Source organism: Notolepis coatsorum (genome assembly GCF_963971535.1).
Source record: "Notolepis coatsorum genome assembly, chromosome: 6".
In the NCBI taxonomy this organism is placed as follows: Eukaryota; Metazoa; Chordata; class Actinopteri; order Aulopiformes; family Paralepididae; genus Notolepis; species Notolepis coatsorum.
Genome location: NC_140170.1, coordinates 179876103 through 179895231, shown reverse-complemented (window position 1 = coordinate 179895231; position 19129 = coordinate 179876103). Strand labels below are relative to the sequence as shown.

The 19129-nt window shown below is 40.8% G+C and overlaps 5 protein-coding genes across 5 annotated transcripts; all 5 read right to left on the bottom strand.

The window, feature by feature from the left end:
- On the bottom strand, nt 1–642 carry LOC311231004 (histone H1-like; the record flags this gene model as incomplete). Its single annotated transcript, XM_084317470.1, has 1 exon — nt 1–642. One exon carries the CDS (start codon nt 640–642, stop codon nt 1–3), a length of 642 nt encoding a protein of 213 aa, XP_084173596.1.
- Nucleotides 643–3452: 2810 nt separating this feature from the next.
- LOC311229831 (histone H2A) lies at nt 3453–3836 on the bottom strand (the record flags this gene model as incomplete). The annotated part of the gene is made up of 1 exon (XM_084315905.1): nt 3453–3836. The coding sequence occupies one exon, from the start codon at nt 3834–3836 to the stop codon at nt 3453–3455; it is 384 nt and encodes a 127-aa protein (XP_084172031.1).
- Nucleotides 3837–5825: 1989 nt separating this feature from the next.
- LOC311231053 (histone H4) lies at nt 5826–6137 on the bottom strand (the record flags this gene model as incomplete). The annotated part of the gene is made up of 1 exon (XM_084317523.1): nt 5826–6137. The coding sequence occupies one exon, from the start codon at nt 6135–6137 to the stop codon at nt 5826–5828; it is 312 nt and encodes a 103-aa protein (XP_084173649.1).
- Nucleotides 6138–14018: 7881 nt separating this feature from the next.
- On the bottom strand, nt 14019–14393 carry LOC311231032 (histone H2B-like; the record flags this gene model as incomplete). Its single annotated transcript, XM_084317501.1, has 1 exon — nt 14019–14393. One exon carries the CDS (start codon nt 14391–14393, stop codon nt 14019–14021), a length of 375 nt encoding a protein of 124 aa, XP_084173627.1.
- A 952-nt stretch (nt 14394–15345) lies between these two features.
- Nucleotides 15346–15756, bottom strand: LOC311231013 (histone H3.2-like; the record flags this gene model as incomplete). Its single annotated transcript, XM_084317482.1, has 1 exon — nt 15346–15756. One exon carries the CDS (start codon nt 15754–15756, stop codon nt 15346–15348), a length of 411 nt encoding a protein of 136 aa, XP_084173608.1.
- Between the last annotated feature and the right edge of the window lie 3373 nt (nt 15757–19129).

The following is a 19129-nucleotide window of genomic DNA, read 5'->3' as shown; positions in this document are numbered from 1 at the left end:
TTATCTCTTTTTGGGAGCTCCTCTCTTAGCTGCTATTGGCTTGGCAGCCTTCTTAGCTGGGGCCTTTTTGGGCGCAGCGGGCTTTTTCACCTTCTTTGGGCTCTTGGCTGCTACCTTCTTGGGACTCTTGGCTGCTGCTACCTTCTTGGGACTCTTGGCTGCTACCTTCTTGGGACTCTTGGCTGCTACCTTCTTGACTTTCTTGGGAGACTTCTTGGCGGCAGCAGGCTTCTTCGTTACCGCCTTCGTGGGCTTTTTGGCCACGACAGGTTTCTTGGCTGCTGGCTTCTTGGCTTTCGGAGCGGCTTTCTTTGCGGGCTTTTTGGCTTTAACCTCAGCCTTGTTGATCTTGAAAGAGCCGGAGGCTCCGGTACCCTTGACCTGGACCAGGGTTCCTTTTGTCACCAGACTCTTGACAGCTGTCTTAACGCGGGCCTTGTTCTTGTCCACGTCATAGCCACCGGCAGCCAGAGCCTTCTTTACGGCAGCCAGAGACACACCACTCCTCTCTTTAGAAGCAGACACTGCCTTGACGACCAGGTCACTGACGCTGGGACCTGCCTTCTTGGGTTTGGGAGCTGCCTTCTTCTTAACGACCTTAGCCGGAGCGGCGGGAGCTGGAGCTGGAGCGACTTCTGCCATCTTCTCTCGTTCTGTCTCAGATTCAACACAACTAGAATTGTGATATTGAAGCTCAGTCAGAGGGCTGGTCTTAAACACTACATGAGAGCCATGTAGACTCAACCCACCCTGTCCTCCTCTGTACTGCCAAAAAGCTCTGCCGCTTGTGTTTTCTCCTCGCCAAAAAAGAGCTCAAATACACAACTATGAATATTGCAGGAATTTAACGCCAAATGGGTCAGCAAGCAGAAATATGTGCCATCATAATTAAACCATTTGGAGACCCCTGGTGTGTTTGTGGACGCTTCAAACCACCAATTTGCGCCTTCACCATGGTGCGCAGCTATACCTTTCTCTGTTATTTTTGTCTCACAATTCTTTAGATTGCATTATAATCCGACATAATCTCGTTTTCCAGCGAGCCGAGCTACCTGACTATAGACTGGGAGCAAGAATAGTAATCTGGGGTGACGCGTTTTGTTTTAAATTGATGCTTTTCCGGTGTTGGTAAACACACTGTTGCTGGTGGCCTGTAGCGTGGGTCACCTCGACTTCGTATGAGGGATGATCACTACCTTAGATTAGTGGAAGGTTTCACGTGGCATATATTAATTACAACTAACATTTAATTAATGAATGTTGCAAAACATTTCATAACTCACACAAGAAGCGTAGCTACATTTTCCTTTTGGGGGTGGGGGACTAGTTTGCTGTGTACTTTAGACTGCTGCATGCTTGTTGACAATACATGCTTTTTGGGCATTGCTGATCTGCTGTGTTTTCTGATTTAAATCTGCTACACTGAACACTTAGCACAATAAATAATAACTGCATTGGTCTATTTTAATTGTATTTCAATAGTTTAAATAGACATAGTAGATTCATAATGAATCATGATCATATCACCAAACATAAACGCACCATATCAACATGTTCTGCATTACCACAAAAGAGGCCTTGCACGGAATGTTTGTGTAGTAAAGGCAATGGAATGGTTGCTATATGTATAAATTATATGTATAGATTATCATATCAACACATAGTGTTGTGTCTTATTACTGAATGTTATAAAGAAGTCACAACGGAACAGTAATATCATGCTTTTCAGCAGTGTTTTACAGACTACCACTGCACATAAATTAGGCATTTTCTTTTGAAAGTGGTTACCAACGGTTACAGGCAGCCATGCTGGAAGAAACAGAACAACACAAACATTACAGTTTGTGTTTAGCCTATAGGTCAGATATACAGGCCTCTATTGTTAGGGCTCAACTCATTGTGAAGTAAAGGATATTAGAATGTGGTGCAGTAGGCTGCCAGCTACATTTTTGATACATTCAGAAGAAATAGCTCAAGGAATGAAACATACTATGTTGTCAGAGTCATACTTGTATTATTATCTTGTACCACAGTGAGGTACTGATACATGTAGCTCATGGTGAGACCATGTCGGTCTGTGTCATCTGTTTATGATCAGTAATAAATAACCCAAACAAGAGGACACCTGCTCATGGAGTCGACTCAGCACCATCAGAAAACATCTCTCACCTTATAAATGTATACTGGCATTTCCATGATTAAAAGTTATGCCAAATGCATGCAAAAAGGATTATGCAGCTGTATGTACAGACAGATGTGTATATCAATGTGTGTGTATATATATATTGTAAGTCAAAGCAGTGACAGATGTCACCAAGAGAGCTATTGATTGATTGAAAACTTTATTAACCGATTGCAGAATGGGTACAGTACAGCTCAATACATACAATTGTTAAGGGGATGCAGACCAGAGAAAGACTTTCGTCTTGTTTACATCAGGGTCCCCCATTTTCAATTCATCATAACATATAATACACAACTTACAGAGAGACAGTACTGCTACATCTATACATTTATGACATACCAGATTTGCAAATACAGTACTGTTTGTGATACAAAAATAGTCTAGAAACGAGAGTATATACATTTGACGTAGAAACTGTACATTGCGCTATCAAGGTGCACAAAATAATTGTCTTGGAAAAATACAGTTTCATGTCGATTATTGCTTTGCTTAATTAATATCAAGTGTGGCTATGGAGTTTTGCTAAGAGAATATATAGTTGGATTATTATGGTTTTGCGCGCAAATAGTTTCCTGTGCGCGGGAAATGTGCGACAAAGCCTCTCAACCAATCGTATACAAGAAGCTACGCAGCTATACTTGCACAATTTGACCTATATTCTACCCATGTAACTCTTGTGTGCATGTATAATATATATATAAATCCACCTGCATATCATCTTTTTTATATCTTACCTTATACCACTGGTCAGTATGACTTACTACCATAGTGTATTTATACCTATAACACTGTACATATATCTGATCAGCATTATTACAATACTCTGTATAGTACTCATTTATTAAACTTCAGTTTAATCCTATTGCACTTTAGTTACATTTGTACTCTAGAAAGACGCCAATTTATTTTCGTTGTACTATATAAAGACAATTCATTTTAATCTAATCTGATCTAAAATAGTGAAATTAAAACCAATTGGCTGGAACGCTCTGACGAATGTAAATATAAGGAGTCAAACATGGCACTTAATGTAGAAGCAAACATTTTCTCGGCAAATATTCTATATGGAATTCCGATTAAACTTACTCCTTAAGAGGTGATGTCATTATTAGTTGCTCCCAGGTCGAAACTATGTGGAGAGGACAGTGTACATTTAACTTATAATAATAGGCATGGTTATAGATGTTGCAGAAGTATTGCTTTCTCGGTAATAGGTGGGTGGCTCTGAAAAGAGCCTTTGTGGAGTTTGTCGAAGAGGCTAAATAATTTACTTCTTGGCAGCCTTCTCGGTCTTCTTGGGCAGAAGGACAGCCTGGATGTTGGGCAGCACACCACCCTGAGCGATGGTCACTCCTCCCAGGAGTTTGTTGAGCTCCTCGTCGTTACGCACGGCCAGCTGCAGATGGCGGGGGATGATACGACTCTTCTTGTTGTCACGGGCAGCGTTTCCAGCCAACTCCAAGATCTCAGCGGTCAGATATTCCAGCACAGCGGCCAGATAAACCGGAGCACCGGCTCCAACACGATGAGCATAGTTGCCTTTACGCAGCAGTCTGTGGACACGACCCACGGGGAACTGAAGCCCGGCACGAGAGGAGCGAGTCTTGGCCTTAGCTCTGGCCTTTCCTCCGGTCTTGCCTCTTCCAGACATGTTTATTATTCTCTCACGTTAAACGAGTTAGAAATTGAATGCAGTGAGTTGGAGAGTAACCTTTTATAGTCAGGCTTGTGTTTTCTCACCCAATCAGGAGAGACGTTTTGTTGGCGGTGTTTCCAAAAGACCAGTCCTCTAGTGATGGGTCGGTCATGAGCGACTCGTTCATAAGAGCCGATTCATTGCCGTGAGCGTGAGTCGCATCGCTCACGTCTGGCAGTGAGTCGGTTCACGCGCCCCCCCCCCCCCCCCCCCCCCCCCGGCATGCACAACAGACACACACAATGAACTCAACGGATATCGTCGATCGGGGGCTCAACTAGAGTCTGACACGTTTCTATGATAAACTGAATGAATAGACAGACATTGACACAGACAACTGAATGAATAGCATACTACTTATTTGGTTGTATAGGAGTCGAGTGGCGCTAATGAGTGTCTTTTGTCAAACAACAGTAGTCTATGAATAGGCTATGCTAACGTAACGTGATGCAAATATGCAATTGATCACCTGGCATGCTAACTGGGAGCATCACCTTGATACAAGCATTCCACCTTGCTTCTCCATCAAATGGCTTAATGAAGTCCTGAACTCAACGGATATCGATATTTTTTACTTCACTTTGAAATATTATAGTGAAATATTTTGCAATGTTGTTGCATTTATCTTGTTGAAATCCTCCAACAGGCTCTTTTTTGTAAGTTGACTGGTTTGCACACCAATAATACAGTGCAATAATAGAATAGTAGAATAGATAGTAAAATTATGCAATAGAATGGCCAGAGTAAAATAGTGCTACAGTACAATCAACAGCGGGGTGTATTAGAAGGCTATGGTGAAGAGGTACGTTTTTAGCTTATTTCTGAAAATATTAAGAGATCTAGCTTCCCTAATGTCCATAGGTAGTGTGTTCCATAATTTTGGTGCATAGTTAGCAAAGGCTGCATCCCTGATTTTCATCTAACATTGTAGATGATCGCAATGTTTATCCTTTGTATATAAGGAGGAGGACCTTGAAATCAATTCTAAATGTTACAGATGATTACTGATGTAAACAGGGGGATCCTGATGTAAACAAGACGAAAGTCTTTCTCTGGTCTGCATCCCCTTAACAATTGTATGTATAATTGTATGTAATTGTATAACATCGGCCAAATTTTTTTCGCGCTCGCGCTGCGCGCTCGGGCTTCATATTTTGGTTTACGCAACTTCCTCCGGAAGTGTCAATGATCCGTGAGCCGTGAGTCGCTTCCGTGAATCGGTTCATTGCGGTGAGCGTGTATCGAATCGCTCACTCACTGAAATGATCCGTTTGGCACATCACTACAGTCCTCCAATAACCTCGTTCCCAGTTGTATCTCCGTGAAGTCCTCCAATAACCCTGTGAGGTGTAGGCGGAGTAACGACCTCACAGAGAGGAGACCAATCAGAAACTACTGAGCCTCCGCGTTAGTAATAATATTATAAGGCGAGAGTTTCGTCACACCAGCGTATTATTCTTGTTGAAGTGAAGACTAAAACGTAGTTTATCATAATGGCCAGAACTAACTAACATAACTGATCTAATATTGATGCCTTCTTTACATTGTACTGTAATTGCATTGTATGAAGTCAATAGATGTGTTGTACGAATAATCTTGAGACATATCAATTTAATTTTAATTGTTCAGGAAGCCCCGCCGTGAGATGAGACTAGTGTACTAGTCACTGAAACGTCTTTCACGTTAGTCTTCACCATTGAAATAACCACCATAGTTATTAAGTTTTACAATGCAGGAATTACCTAGCAACGTCGGGAACCATAGGAATTGCATCAGTGAGTTGATTAAATTAAATGCTAAATCAACAAATTCGGTGCTATGCCCGACAACTCTGTTGAATACTTTGCACAAATAAACGTATGTAGAGTGTGCTCATTCAGTGACAAGGTGGGGGGGCTCTGAAAAGAGCCTTTGGGTTTTGGATAGTTAGGCTTGAATAGAAGTCTAGCCGCCGAAGCCGTACAGAGTGCGTCCCTGTCTCTTCAGAGCATAGACCACATCCATGGCTGTGACGGTCTTCCTCTTGGCGTGTTCGGTGTAGGTGACGGCATCACGGATCACGTTCTCCAGGAAGACCTTGAGAACACCACGAGTCTCCTCGTAGATTAGACCGGAGATACGCTTCACTCCGCCACGACGAGCCAGACGACGGATGGCGGGTTTGGTGATTCCCTGGATGTTGTCACGAAGCACTTTGCGGTGACGCTTAGCGCCTCCTTTACCAAGTCCCTTACCTCCCTTTCCTCTTCCACTCATTGTAACGTATGTAAGGAAACAAGCGAATGTAGCAGTTGGCCAACCGCCTGCTCCTTTGAACCCTCTCTGAGGACGTGGTTGAGACCAAGAAGCGCGCAGGGACAAATGTGGAGGGAGGGTTTGAGGTTTACGTCTGAACATGTTTTGAGGAAGTGTTGTTTTCCCAATACAATGCATCATCCTGAGACCCAGGGGGAAAAGTGTTGTCACTTGTATTATTATTTTTAAACATTTAACATATATATATTTTCTTTTTTTTTTTTACTTAACTCTATTCATATTTTACAAAATGTGCACTGTAGTGCACCACCGGACTTCATTGATCGTAGAACAATAAGAATCATAGGATTATTTTTAAATTATGAAAATTGCATCCACATTCACATTGTCTTTTCACTGGCCAAAAGTGTGTGTGACAATGAAGAAAAGAAAACTTCTAATTTGATTCTTCTGAATTGTTCCTGTAGCAGACAGGCCCCTTTTCTGAAGTAGACCAGTGTTCCTCTGGGAACCGTGTCAGTCAAGTACATGACTGAATTACCACCTATTCTCATCTGTTAATCTGTGTCATTCTTCCATGTTTGCTCTGATTAAAAACCTCAGATCCCTACATTTGGTTTTGGCCCATGAAGCCGTCTTTATCAACTTCATGTGGCTCAGTGCATTGCTACTGAGATATATTGTTTGTATATGTGATATAAATGGATGCTTGTGCCTTGCTAGTGAAATATATTGTTTTTATGTGATATAAATGCATGCTTGTGCGTTGCTACACTGAGATAGTCTCATGTATCTGCCATGACCTTGTTGTTGTTGTCCTTACAGTATGCTATGCTGTAATTTGACCAGAACAAAGCTTCTTTGTGGGTATTGTACTAATATTTCATAACTGTCCTTTCAGAAAGCACTGAGCACACTTACAGCAATGTTCTGGGTCCGTGTACGTTTTGATAGTTCGTTTTTCGTTTCAAAAGGAAAAACGAAAAAACGAAAAAAAACGGAAATACGAGGTGTTTCCTATTTCCGTTTGAAACCAAAATCGAAAAAACGGGGAAAAACTGAAATACGGACCTGTTTTTCGTATTTTGGTATCAGAATCAAATAAAAAAAAAAGGAGTCAATAATGGGCCGTGTACGTTTTGATAGTTCGTTTTTCGTTTTTGATGTGAAGAATGGAGAACGGAACCACGTGACAAGTACATTTTTCAATGTAAAAGCCATGCACGATCTAACGTTAACGAATATGTATAACGTTATGAATAAATACATAAATACATGCATACAGATCTATACCAGGGTAACGTTATGATACATACATTTTTTGTTTTGTGCATTTCATTTAGACATGATATTTTATGTGAAGTAATAGCCTAATAATATGGAAATAGCCTGTGTGGTCTGTATCCTAGTTCAGTGCAGTGGTCGGCAATAGGCGGCTCGCAGACCGAAATAGGTCCGCCAGCAATAATATCTGCCGATCAGATTATTTTGAGAATATGATTTGTGATGAAGACTCGCTTTATTGTATCGGAATCGGGAGACTTAGGTAAAGTTAGAAAGATATTCACAGATTCGAATTTCCGCGTCAATAATTCTTAAGCGAAATGTTTTTAAAACACAAAGGACACCTCTTTCCTATCGTAGTAAGGTAGACAATGAGCTACAACCTTACTTTCACCTAAACGAGGCGAGCCGGCCTCGGAGCTGTACATTTAATAACTAATAATAATAAATTGATCTATATGTGCAGTCGGCCTTGACGAGGCAAGTGCGCAGCCAGGGACCGTCTAAAAAGTGCAACACCGAAAAGAGGCACTGCAAAAAGATTGATTGATTGATTGATTGATTGATTGAAAAGTTTATTAACAGATTGCAGAATGGGTACAGTACAGTACAGCTCAATACATACAATTGTTAAGGGGATGCAGACCAGAGAAAGACTTTCGTCTTGTTTACATCAGGGTCCCCCATTTTCAATTCATCATAACATATATATGACATACATGACATACAGATAGACAGTACTGCTACATCTATACATTTATGACATATCAGATTTGCAAATACAGTACTGTTTGTGATACAAAAATTTCCAGAAAAAGAGTGTATATACATTTGGCGTAGAAACTGTACATTGGAGGAGGTTGGGTGGGTGGGGTGGGGTTGGGTGGGTGAGGGCTGTACATTGGAGGTGGCGGGGGGGGGGGGGGGTTTGGGTAGGGGACACACACACACATTTTACACTGTACATTGGAATACTGACAAAGCCTTACTTGGTCATTTACTGTACAACTAGGTTAGGACATTTGTAGGGGCCAGTTTCGAATTGCAGTCTCACGTAGGTGTTTTTTGAGAGTGTTTTTGAAAGTGGGTATGATTCACATTCCTTTACAGCTTTAGGTAGGGCGTTCCACATTGATGTGGCATAATTGCGAAACGTGTTTAGTCCCTTGTTTGAGCCGAATCTGGGTTTTACATGATTTGTGGAGCTCCCTCTGGTGTTGTGATCGTGGTATTCACTGACCTTTGGGAAGTATTTTGACATGTACATGGGTACCTTGGTCGCATAGTGTATCTTGTAGACCAGGCCCATTGCAAGTTGCTGTACTCTGTCGTCTACTCTAAGCCAGTGTTTCTCAACTGGTGGGTCGCGCCATTTTGAGTGGGTCGCGGATGTGATTTTTTTTTTTTAATAACTTTTTTGTGGCAGAATATTGTAATGAACGATTGTGGGTCATGCGTGCGCAAGCACAGGAGCGCTGTCAGCAGAATTCAGCAGAGTAGTTGTTTTTAATCTAATTGGTTTTTTTTATCCACTTTTTCTCCCATTTTTCTATATTTTTCTCCCATCCCAATTTCGTATCATCCAATTCAACCCTCCCCTGTCACGAACGCTGTTTCTTGCCTCCCACAAGCCGGCTGCAATGTGGACTAAGTCATACATAGCACAAGTCCCCTCCGGTACTTGAGGTAACAGCAGTCGCATCTTTTCACCTGCGCAGCTCGATCTCTCAGTGTCGAGGAGTAACGCGTGGGAGGCTCACGCTGCCCCCGACACTTCCTGATTCTATTGCGCAGGCGCACCAACCGACCTGTAGGAGTCGCTTGTTCACAACGTTCGATCCCCACCCTTCAGTTTTCCCTCCCCGTAATACGGCCAATGTGTATTACTGCGGACGACCAGCTAAACTGAAAACAATGTGGAGAGCTGGATTCGAACACGCGAATCCTAGCGTCTCCACACTGGTGGCGAGTGCCTTGCCCACTACACCACCTAGCCGCCCTTGTTTTTAATCTAATTGTTAATACATATGTATCGCTATCAAAGAATGCTCCCACTACAGAATCATTTTATATGACCTCACTACTCACTCCATGTATACTGTATGCATATGGTGAGCATATTTTTATACTCTATCATAACATTTTTATGTAAGATTTCTGGGGTAAGGTATTTCAATACACCAATATATCGCTATCAAATAAACTCAGAATTCAGGGAACAAAACTGTTGCTTTTAACCATGGATTTATTTATATACACTCCATGTATACTGTATGCATATGTTGAACAAAAAAAACATTGAACAACATGTTATCAGTTATCAACATTCAAACTTATTTACAGTATTTATTTACAGTTTTGATTGTACAGTTGTACAGTCCCCCCCCCCCCCCCCCCCCCACCCACCCAACCACCTCCAATGTACAATTCCCCCCCACACCCAACCTCCTCCAATGTACAGTTTCTACGTCAAATGTATATATACTATCTTTTCTGGACTCTTTTGGTATTACAAACAGTACTCAAATTTGAACATCTGGTATGTCATAAATGTCTAGATGTAGCAGTACTGTCTATCTGTATGTTGTGTATGTCATATATGTTCTGATTAATTGAAAATGGGGGACCCTGATGTAAACTCTCTGGTCTGCATCCCCTTATTATTGTGTGTATTGAGCCGTACTGTACTGTAGTCTGTACCCATTCTGCAATATACTGTATCTTAGTCAGGTACAAACTCTGCTGAATTCTGCTGACAGCGCTCCTGTGCTTGCGCACGCATGACCCACAATCGTTCATTACAATATTCTGCCACAAAAAAGTTATAAAAAAAAAAAAAAAAAAAAATCACATCCGCGACCCACTCAAAATGGCCCCGCGACCCACTTTTGGGTCGCGACCCACCAGTTGAGAAACACTGGCTTAGAGTAGACGACAGAGTACAGCAACTTGCAATGGGCCTGGTCTACAAGATACACTACGCGACCAAGGTACCCATGTACATGTCAAAATACTTCCCAAAGGTCAGTGAATACCACGATCACAACACCAGAGGGAGCTCCACAAATCATGTAAAACCCAGATTCGGCTCAAACAAGGGACTAAACACGTTTCACAATTATGCCACATCAATGTGGAACGCCCTACCCAAAGCTGTAAAGGAATGTGAATCACTACCCACCTTCAAAAACACTCTCAAAGAACACCTACGTGAGACTGCAATTCGAAACTGGCCCCTACAAATGTCCTAACCTAGTTGTACAGTAAATGACCAAGTAAGGCTTTGTCAGTATTCCAATGTACAGTGTAAAATGTGTGTGTGTCCCCTACCCAGCCCCCCCCCCCCCCCCCCCCCCCCCCACAACTCCAATGTACAGCCCTCACCCACCCAACCCCACCCCACCCACCCAACCTCCTCCAATGTACAGTTTCTACGCCAAATGTATATACACTCTTTTTCTGGAAATGTTTGTATCACAAACTACTGTATTTGCAAATCTGATATGTCATAAATGTATAGATGTAGCAGTACTGTCTATCTGTATGTCATGTATGTCATATATATGTTATGATGAATTGAAAATGGGGGACCCTGATGTAAACAAGACGAAAGTCTTTCTCTGGTCTGCATCCCCTTAACAATTGTATGTATTGAGCTGTACTGTACTGTACCCATTCTGCAATCTGTTAATAAACTTTTCAATCAATCAATCAATCAATCAATCTTTTTGCAGTGCCTCTTTTCGGTGTTGCACTTTTTAGACGATCCCTGGCTGCGCACTTGCCTCGTCAAGGCCGACTGCACATATAGATCAATATATTATTATTAGTTATTAAATGTACAGCTCCGAGGCCGGCTCGCCTCGTTTAGGTGAAAGTAAGGTTGTAGCTCATTGTCTACCTTACTACGATAGGAAAGAGGTGTCCTTTGTGTTTTAAAAACATTTCGCTTAAGAATTATTGACGCGGAAATTCGAATCTGTGAATATCTTTCTAACTTTACCTAAGTCTCCCGATTCCGATACAATAAAGCGAGTCTTCATCACAAATCATATTCTCAAAATAATCTGATCGGCAGATATTATTGCTGGCGGACCTATTTCGGTCTGCGAGCCGCCTATTGCCGACCACTGCACTGAACTAGGATACAGACCACACAGGCTATTTCCATATTATTAGGCTATTACTTCACATAAAATATCATGTCTAAATGAAATGCACAAAACAAAAAATGTATGTATCATAACGTTACCCTGGTATAGATCTGTATGCATGTATTTATTCATAACGTTATACATATTCGTTAACGTTAGATCGTGCATGGCTTTTACATTGAAAAATGTACTTGTCACGTGGTTCCGTTCTCCATTCTTCACATCAAAAACGAAAAACGAACTATCAAAACGTACACGGTCCATTATTGACTCCTTTTTTTCATTTGATTCTGATACCAAAATACGAAAAACAGGTCCGTATTTCAGTTTGTCCCCGTTTTTTCGATTTTGGTTTCAAACGGAAAAAAAAAAATTCGTTTTTTCGTTTTTCCTTTTGAAACGAAAAACGAACTATCAAAACGTACACGGACCGTTCTGCCTCAACCGTGACCCTGGCCTGTTCTTCTTTGCCCTTGGTGGTGGCCTGTAGTGTGGGTGACCTCGACTTTGTTTGAGTAAGTAGGTATAATGTGGCCTATATATGGATTAAAACTAAAATTAGTCCTACCTTTACAAGTATGTAAAAACCGTATAAAGGAAACATAGCTATACATTTAGCTTTTTGTTTACAATATACAGGCTTTAAAAGACAACTGAAACAACATCTAACAGCCCTACGCCTGCACATTATGTACATGTAGACACACACATACCCATAGTTACTTTTATTTTTACTTTATTGTATTTTTAGTGACAGGAATATTAATAGCCTATATAAATAGGTGGTAAGAGTATATGGTTTCTCACTGCTTGTGAATTGAGTGCATATTTAATATATAGTGTTATGTAATGTATATTGTACTATGTATGATTCCATTATGTTTAGGAATGCAGTATCATGTAATATGTTTGATAGAAAGTATATTGTCACCCCAGGAAGATTGCATCAGCTAATGGGGATCATAATCAAATCATACTGTAAGAAAGAAGTACACAAACAGTCCATGCAAGGCCTCTATTGTTAGTGTCTATTGGTGTAGTACATGTTGATACATTCTGAAGAAATGGTTCAAGGAATGAAACATACTATGTTTCTACTACCTGTACCATAGTGGGGCATTGGTTTATACACATGGCCCATGGTGAGACCCAGTCCTGTGTCATCAGTTTAGTAACCCAAACAAGAGTAAACCATCGGCTCAACTCAGCATCATCGGAAAACATCTCTTACAAAAATGTATCCTGGCATTCCTATGATAAAAAATAATGACATGTACGATTGATATCATGGTTTAAAATGGACTATACCATGTTATAACCATGTTATTAATGGTTCCATTACATTTACTATATGGCTGTACCATGGTAAATAATTTGTATGACTGGTACCATGGTAAAACAGAAAATATTTTTTTGTAAGGGCAGATTCAGAGCACCTTGTGAAACATAAAAGCAACTATTGAGCTGCTGATCAGTTTGATCAAAGGTGTCCTTATTAGTAAATACTGTTCAGAAAAAATAGGCCCTAATCTGTGATTTTATGTTGTACAACAGAAACACATCTAGAGAAATTGTGACTAGATTTGAAGCATTAACATTACGAGTGGAGAGAGCATGGTGTGGTTTATCAGTGCATTTGTTGAAGTCCAAACCACAGGGGATGCCTGATGAGCAGAGTAACCTTTCAGCCAGATGTGGAGGCTGTGTATCCTGCTAAACATGGAGGGAGAGGGGACCGGAGATGATCAGGAGGGTTACTTATGAAGTCAGATTTTAGACTTCTGATTGCTGGAGTTTGATGTCAACAATAAAGTTATAAAAGGTTATTGTTGTTGTAATAATGCATTTAACATATAACGCAAGGTTGTAAATTGTACAGAAATATACAGAGCTCATATGATCAAATAATGAATACTATTTGCACTTGACTGTTGGAAATCATAGGACATGTGTTTGGCTATGGGAGTTCGTTTATTATAATTAAATTAGCCTGGAATGTATTATTTTTAGAATAGCATTTCCACTTTGAAAATGCTCAAATCAACATTATCCATGTGTATTATAAAGTCCAATAATGTATCATTGGTCAGGGTTCTAATACAGCAGGTGAATATATTAATTTACTGTATAAATGTGATGTACAAGCTAGTCTATCCAATCTAGCTACTTAACAACCTAAAATCACTGGATTTTGACTAGTAAATATAATTTGCAACTTAATAGCCATCCAAACTATTAGTTTAGTAATTTATTAATCAATAAGTAACATTATACAACTTCATCTCCCGACAGACAGTCCTACCATGATAATAACTGTTCAAACGAAAGGCAATACCACTTTGATGAACAGCGCGATCATGAGAATAATAGGAACAACTCTCTCAGGACAGAGTGGGTGGCTCTTAAAAGAGCCGTTGGGTTAATCTTCAGTGAACATGGTGGTTTATTTGGAGCTTGTGTATTTGGTCACAGCCTTGGTTCCCTCAGACACAGCGTGCTTCGCCAGCTCACCGGGCAGCAGCAGACGCACAGCGGTCTGGATCTCCCTGGAGGTGATGGTGCGACGCTTGTTGTAGAGAGCCAGGCGCGAGGCTTCTCCAGCGATGCGCTCGAAGATGTCGTTAACGAAGGAGTTCATGATCCCCATGGCCTTGGAGGAAACGCCGGTGTCGGGATGAACCTGCTTCAGGACTTTGTAAATGTAGATGGCATAACTCTCCTTCCTGGACTTTCTGCGCTTCTTGCCTCCCTTGGCAGCGGTCTTGGTGACGGCTTTCTTGGAGCCCTTCTTGGGCGCTGGCTTGGCTGGTTCAGGCATATTCGACGGCTTATCAGAATCGAATGGTGACGGTCGCTTACGGTTTCCTGCCTTATTTATAGGAGGTCCATGCAAATATTACTGCGTGGCTTCTACGATACGATTGGTCGGGCGTGGCGCACGTGGGTAAAGCTAATAGAAGTTAAATTCTAATTTAGCCAGTAGAGGGCAGAAGAGTTTCAGCCATGAGTTTGTTCTGCTTTACTCTCTTAAATTAAACGATTATCTATGAGTACTACTACTAATAATGCTGATCAGGTGTTACAGGTATAAAGACACTATGGTAGTAAGTCATACTGGCCAGTGATATAAGATAAGGGATATTATATATAGTCACACAAGGATATAAAAAGATGATATGCAGGTGTATTCTACGGAAGCCCTAAGAGGCCATGCACACATTTGATTTACTATTCATTTTATCATTTACTCGACATAACAAATAGTTTATTTGTGATAACGGATTAATTTATTTCGTTATCTCGAGATTGTTTGGAAGTGTGGATTCGCTACTTGTAGTCACTATTTCAGCACCATGGACAGTACCGGACCACGCTGACCATTTTGGAAATGGGGAAAGCATACAGGCTCAACCAAAATGAACTCCAGACAAGGCTCTGGAGCAAACACTGAGAATCCGGATTGTATTTATTTTCAACTATATGGGTCATATTTATTACTAGTCAGCAGTGTATTCGATGAACTAATGGATCCGAGAAAGACTAACCGAATATGAACATATGACTTCAATATTACGTTTTGCCTGGTCGAGTTATGAATCATTCTGGTTACCCGGTATTGAGCTACGATCGTCAAACGAACGTATTACACATCACCAAATTCATCCACGTGGAATCAGAACATAGCTAAAATAAGGAAACTGGGCTCATTCATGATTATTGAGGTGGCTCTTAAAAGAGCCTTTAGGGGAACAACTAGTCAACAGGTCGATTTAAGCTCTCTCTCCACGGATGCGGCGGGCCAGCTGGATGTCTTTGGGCATGATGGTCACCCGCTTGGCGTGGATGGCGCACAGGTTGGTGTCCTCAAACAGACCGACCAGGTAAGCCTCGCTGGCCTCCTGAAGAGCCATGATAGCAGAGCTCTGGAATCGCAGGTCGGTCTTGAAGTCCTGGGCGATTTCTCTGACCAGGCGCTGGAAAGGGAGCTTGCGGATCAGCAACTCGGTGGACTTCTGGTAACGACGGATCTCCCTCAGCGCCACGGTACCGGGCCTGTAACGATGAGGTTTCTTCACGCCGCCGGTAGCCGGTGCGCTCTTACGGGCAGCCTTGGTGGCGAGCTGCTTCCTTGGAGCTTTGCCACCGGTGGACTTACGAGCCGTCTGCTTAGTTCTGGCCATTATGAGAAACTATGTTTCAGTCTTCACTTCAACAATAATAATACGCTGCTGTGTAGAAACTCTGGCCTTATATTACTAACGCGGAGGCGCAGTCGTTTCTGATTGGTCTCCTCTCTGTGAGGTCGTTACTCCGCCTACACCTCACAGGGTTATTGGAGGACTTCACGGAGATACAACTGGGAACGAGGTTATTGGAGGACTGGTCTTTTGGAAAACCGCCAACAAAACGTCTTTCTATTACCGAGAAAGCAATACTTCTTCTATAGCCATGCCTTTTATAAGTTAAATGTATACTGTCCTCTCCACATACAGTTTCGACCTGGGAGCAACTAATAATGACATCACTTCTTAAGGAATAAGTTTAATCGGAATTCCATATAGAATATTTGTGGAGAAAATGTTTGCTTCTACAATAAGTGCCTTGTTTGACTCCTTATATTTACATTCGTCGAGAGCCTTCCAGCCAAATTAGTTTTAATTTCACTATTTTAGATCAGATTAGATTACAATGAATTGTAATTATATAGTACAACTAAAATAAATTGGCGTCTTTCTAGAGTACAAATGTAAAAGTAAAGTGCAATAGGATTAAACTGAAGTATAATAAATTAGTACTATACCGAGTATTGTAATAATGCTGATCAGATGTATGTACAGTGTTATAGGTATAAATACACTATGGTAGTAAGTCATACTGACCAGTGGTATAAGGTAAGGTATATAAAAAAGATGATATGCAGCAGGTGTATTCAGACATAAGTGGATTTATATACTATACATGCACACACGAGTTACATGGGTAGAATATAGTTTGAGCCTCAAACTATATTCTACCCTGTAGTGATTACAGTGTAAGGCAGTAGGCAACAGAGTTCAAACAGTATGGATAACTTATCCTAGAGTATTAATTTAACTGACTAGAAGTTAGCCAATATGAAGTACCTTATGTATAAGAATGACTTACTTTCACCATTGTTATTGCTCCAAACTACAGCTATGGAATTCTAACAGAACAGACAGCAATGGAGTTCTGGACTAAATCAGTTATTCAAAATAATGCAGCAATGCTGCACTTTGAGTGCCACGCCCAAGATTATTCGGGTTTACGCCCCGACCGCTGAGTGCCACGCCCCGGCTATTCTTGTGTATTTTTTTTATTAGCGATCTGAAATCATATTGCATCACGCGAGCCTACCGTTGGATATCCTAGACCGCCGCCGCTCAGATCCCAGGTGGTAAATCACCCTTTTGGAATGGACTCAATGAAAGTGAATGTGAGAACGGATTTCTGCCTCCACATTTTACTTCTCACTGATGCAGCCGGGGTCTACCAGAGTTAATTCTGGAGCCTCTGAGCCGCGCGGATCATGAGTTCTACTGTATACATGTTAGATCTATACACTTATCGATTTTTTAGAATGGTGATCAGGAATTGGAATATACCATTTGGATACCATCTGATGTCAGGTAAGGAATCTATGTTATCAGTGTTAGGATAATCAGACTCGTTTTCACAGAGATATAAGCGTTTATGTGATATGTGATATAGCTGTTTTCACTGTAAAAGCCATGAGGAAATAAGACCAGCGGTTATCAGCGTGCGGCACGAACGTGCGTGCGTGCACATATACTATCGATCATCTAGCGTTTATTTGAAAACGATTCATAAATAGGCCGACAAATATCAACGTTCTGGAATATTCCAGTAAAAGGTGATTATCATAGAATGGGTTGTTTTTCACTGGAAAACGGGTGATTTTCAAAATGCTATCAAACGGAAATGAAGCGATAAAAAACCAATCTGCCTTGACAATGTTGACTGGAAAATGATTATTTGATAAGCGACGGGCAGATTAGATACATAGCCATAATTTAAAACATAGATTAGGCGATATTAACGTTAACATTGGCGTGGATGGTGGCATTCAAGCACAAAAAAATCGTGCGCCCCCTGGTGGCACTGAAAGTTTTATTAAAAGCTGCTTTTCAAGATATAAGATTGATATTGAAACTAGCTGTTTTTGTATAAACAAGGATGGAACTCTAAAGGGGAAACAAAGAAATGTGTGAAGAATGTATTTTGCACATTATCTCACGAACGTCCCAAAACTGCTTTGCACACGGTCCATTTATAGTTTGAGTTATTGGAAGTAAATTAGTTTGAATACCATTGGGGACATTGAATCCTTGTGTTGTTAATTACAGCTCAATGAAATTAAAAGGCAGCAGTCCCATATAAAACAAGGTTTCATTAATTATGTGCACAATACATCCGATTTTATTTTGGTTAAGTGCCTCTTAATTAATATTTTCTGGGAATATATGTATAGCAGTATCTTCTAGACTGATATTAAACTTAAAACAAAATATTTAGAATAATTAAGTGTATCTAAATGCTGGAATCGATTCATCGATAATATAATGATTTCAGGAATGGAACCGCTCTACTGGTGCTGCTGCATTTTATCCAGGACACAAAACAAGAACCATAGTAGATTTGCTTCTATCCACTATTAAACAATGCATTAGGAGAGAATGTGTCATTTCAGGGATAGTAGTGGTTGGCTCTAAAAAGAGCCTTTTGTGTGTTTTAGACAAACAGTATCTTATCACATGGTGCAGTGAGCAGCAACTTGTCTCAGTATTTTGCTTTTAAAATGGTTCAAATGTCATTATAATCCAGTCAGTACTCGTTCCCCGGTGAGTTGAGCTGCCTGGTGAGGGACTGGCAGTAAAACAAGGCATCTGGTGTCATGCTTTTGGTTATAAACTTGTACTTTCTCAGTGCTGGTAAACACAGTCATTGCTGGCGTCTGCATGATATGTGTTACCTTGTCTTCTGTGGAAGATTACCACTTCTGTGGAAGGCTTTATGTAGCTCATGATGAATTAAATCTACAATTACTTTTATGAAGATTAAAAAAAAATACACAAGGAAGGTACAATGTAACTTTCCTTTTGGGAGAGACTTGCCTATATTGTCAAACTGCTGCATGCTGTCGATTAAAGCCCAGACGGAAAGCTTAACAATGAAAAAAATCTGTTTCAATTACATGTCAATTGTAATAATAGGCACAAGTTAGTTAGTAATAAAGCATACGAGTCATAATAATAACAGCTGGCACAACAGGGGGAATAAAACATGTCACACTCTGATCATAGTCATCCCAACGGTGCTAATGCAGTCATTGCGCTTAATTACGCATGCACATTATGACATACATTTCAATATGTTTCCAATTGATAGGACTCAGTTGGTTGTTGCAAAGGGCATTTTGCACTGTTGTGAAGTATGGTAGTCTGTCTGCTACATGTTATATTGTCCTCTCTGGTAAACAAGAATACCCTGAAGACTCTGGCAGGACCACTCATT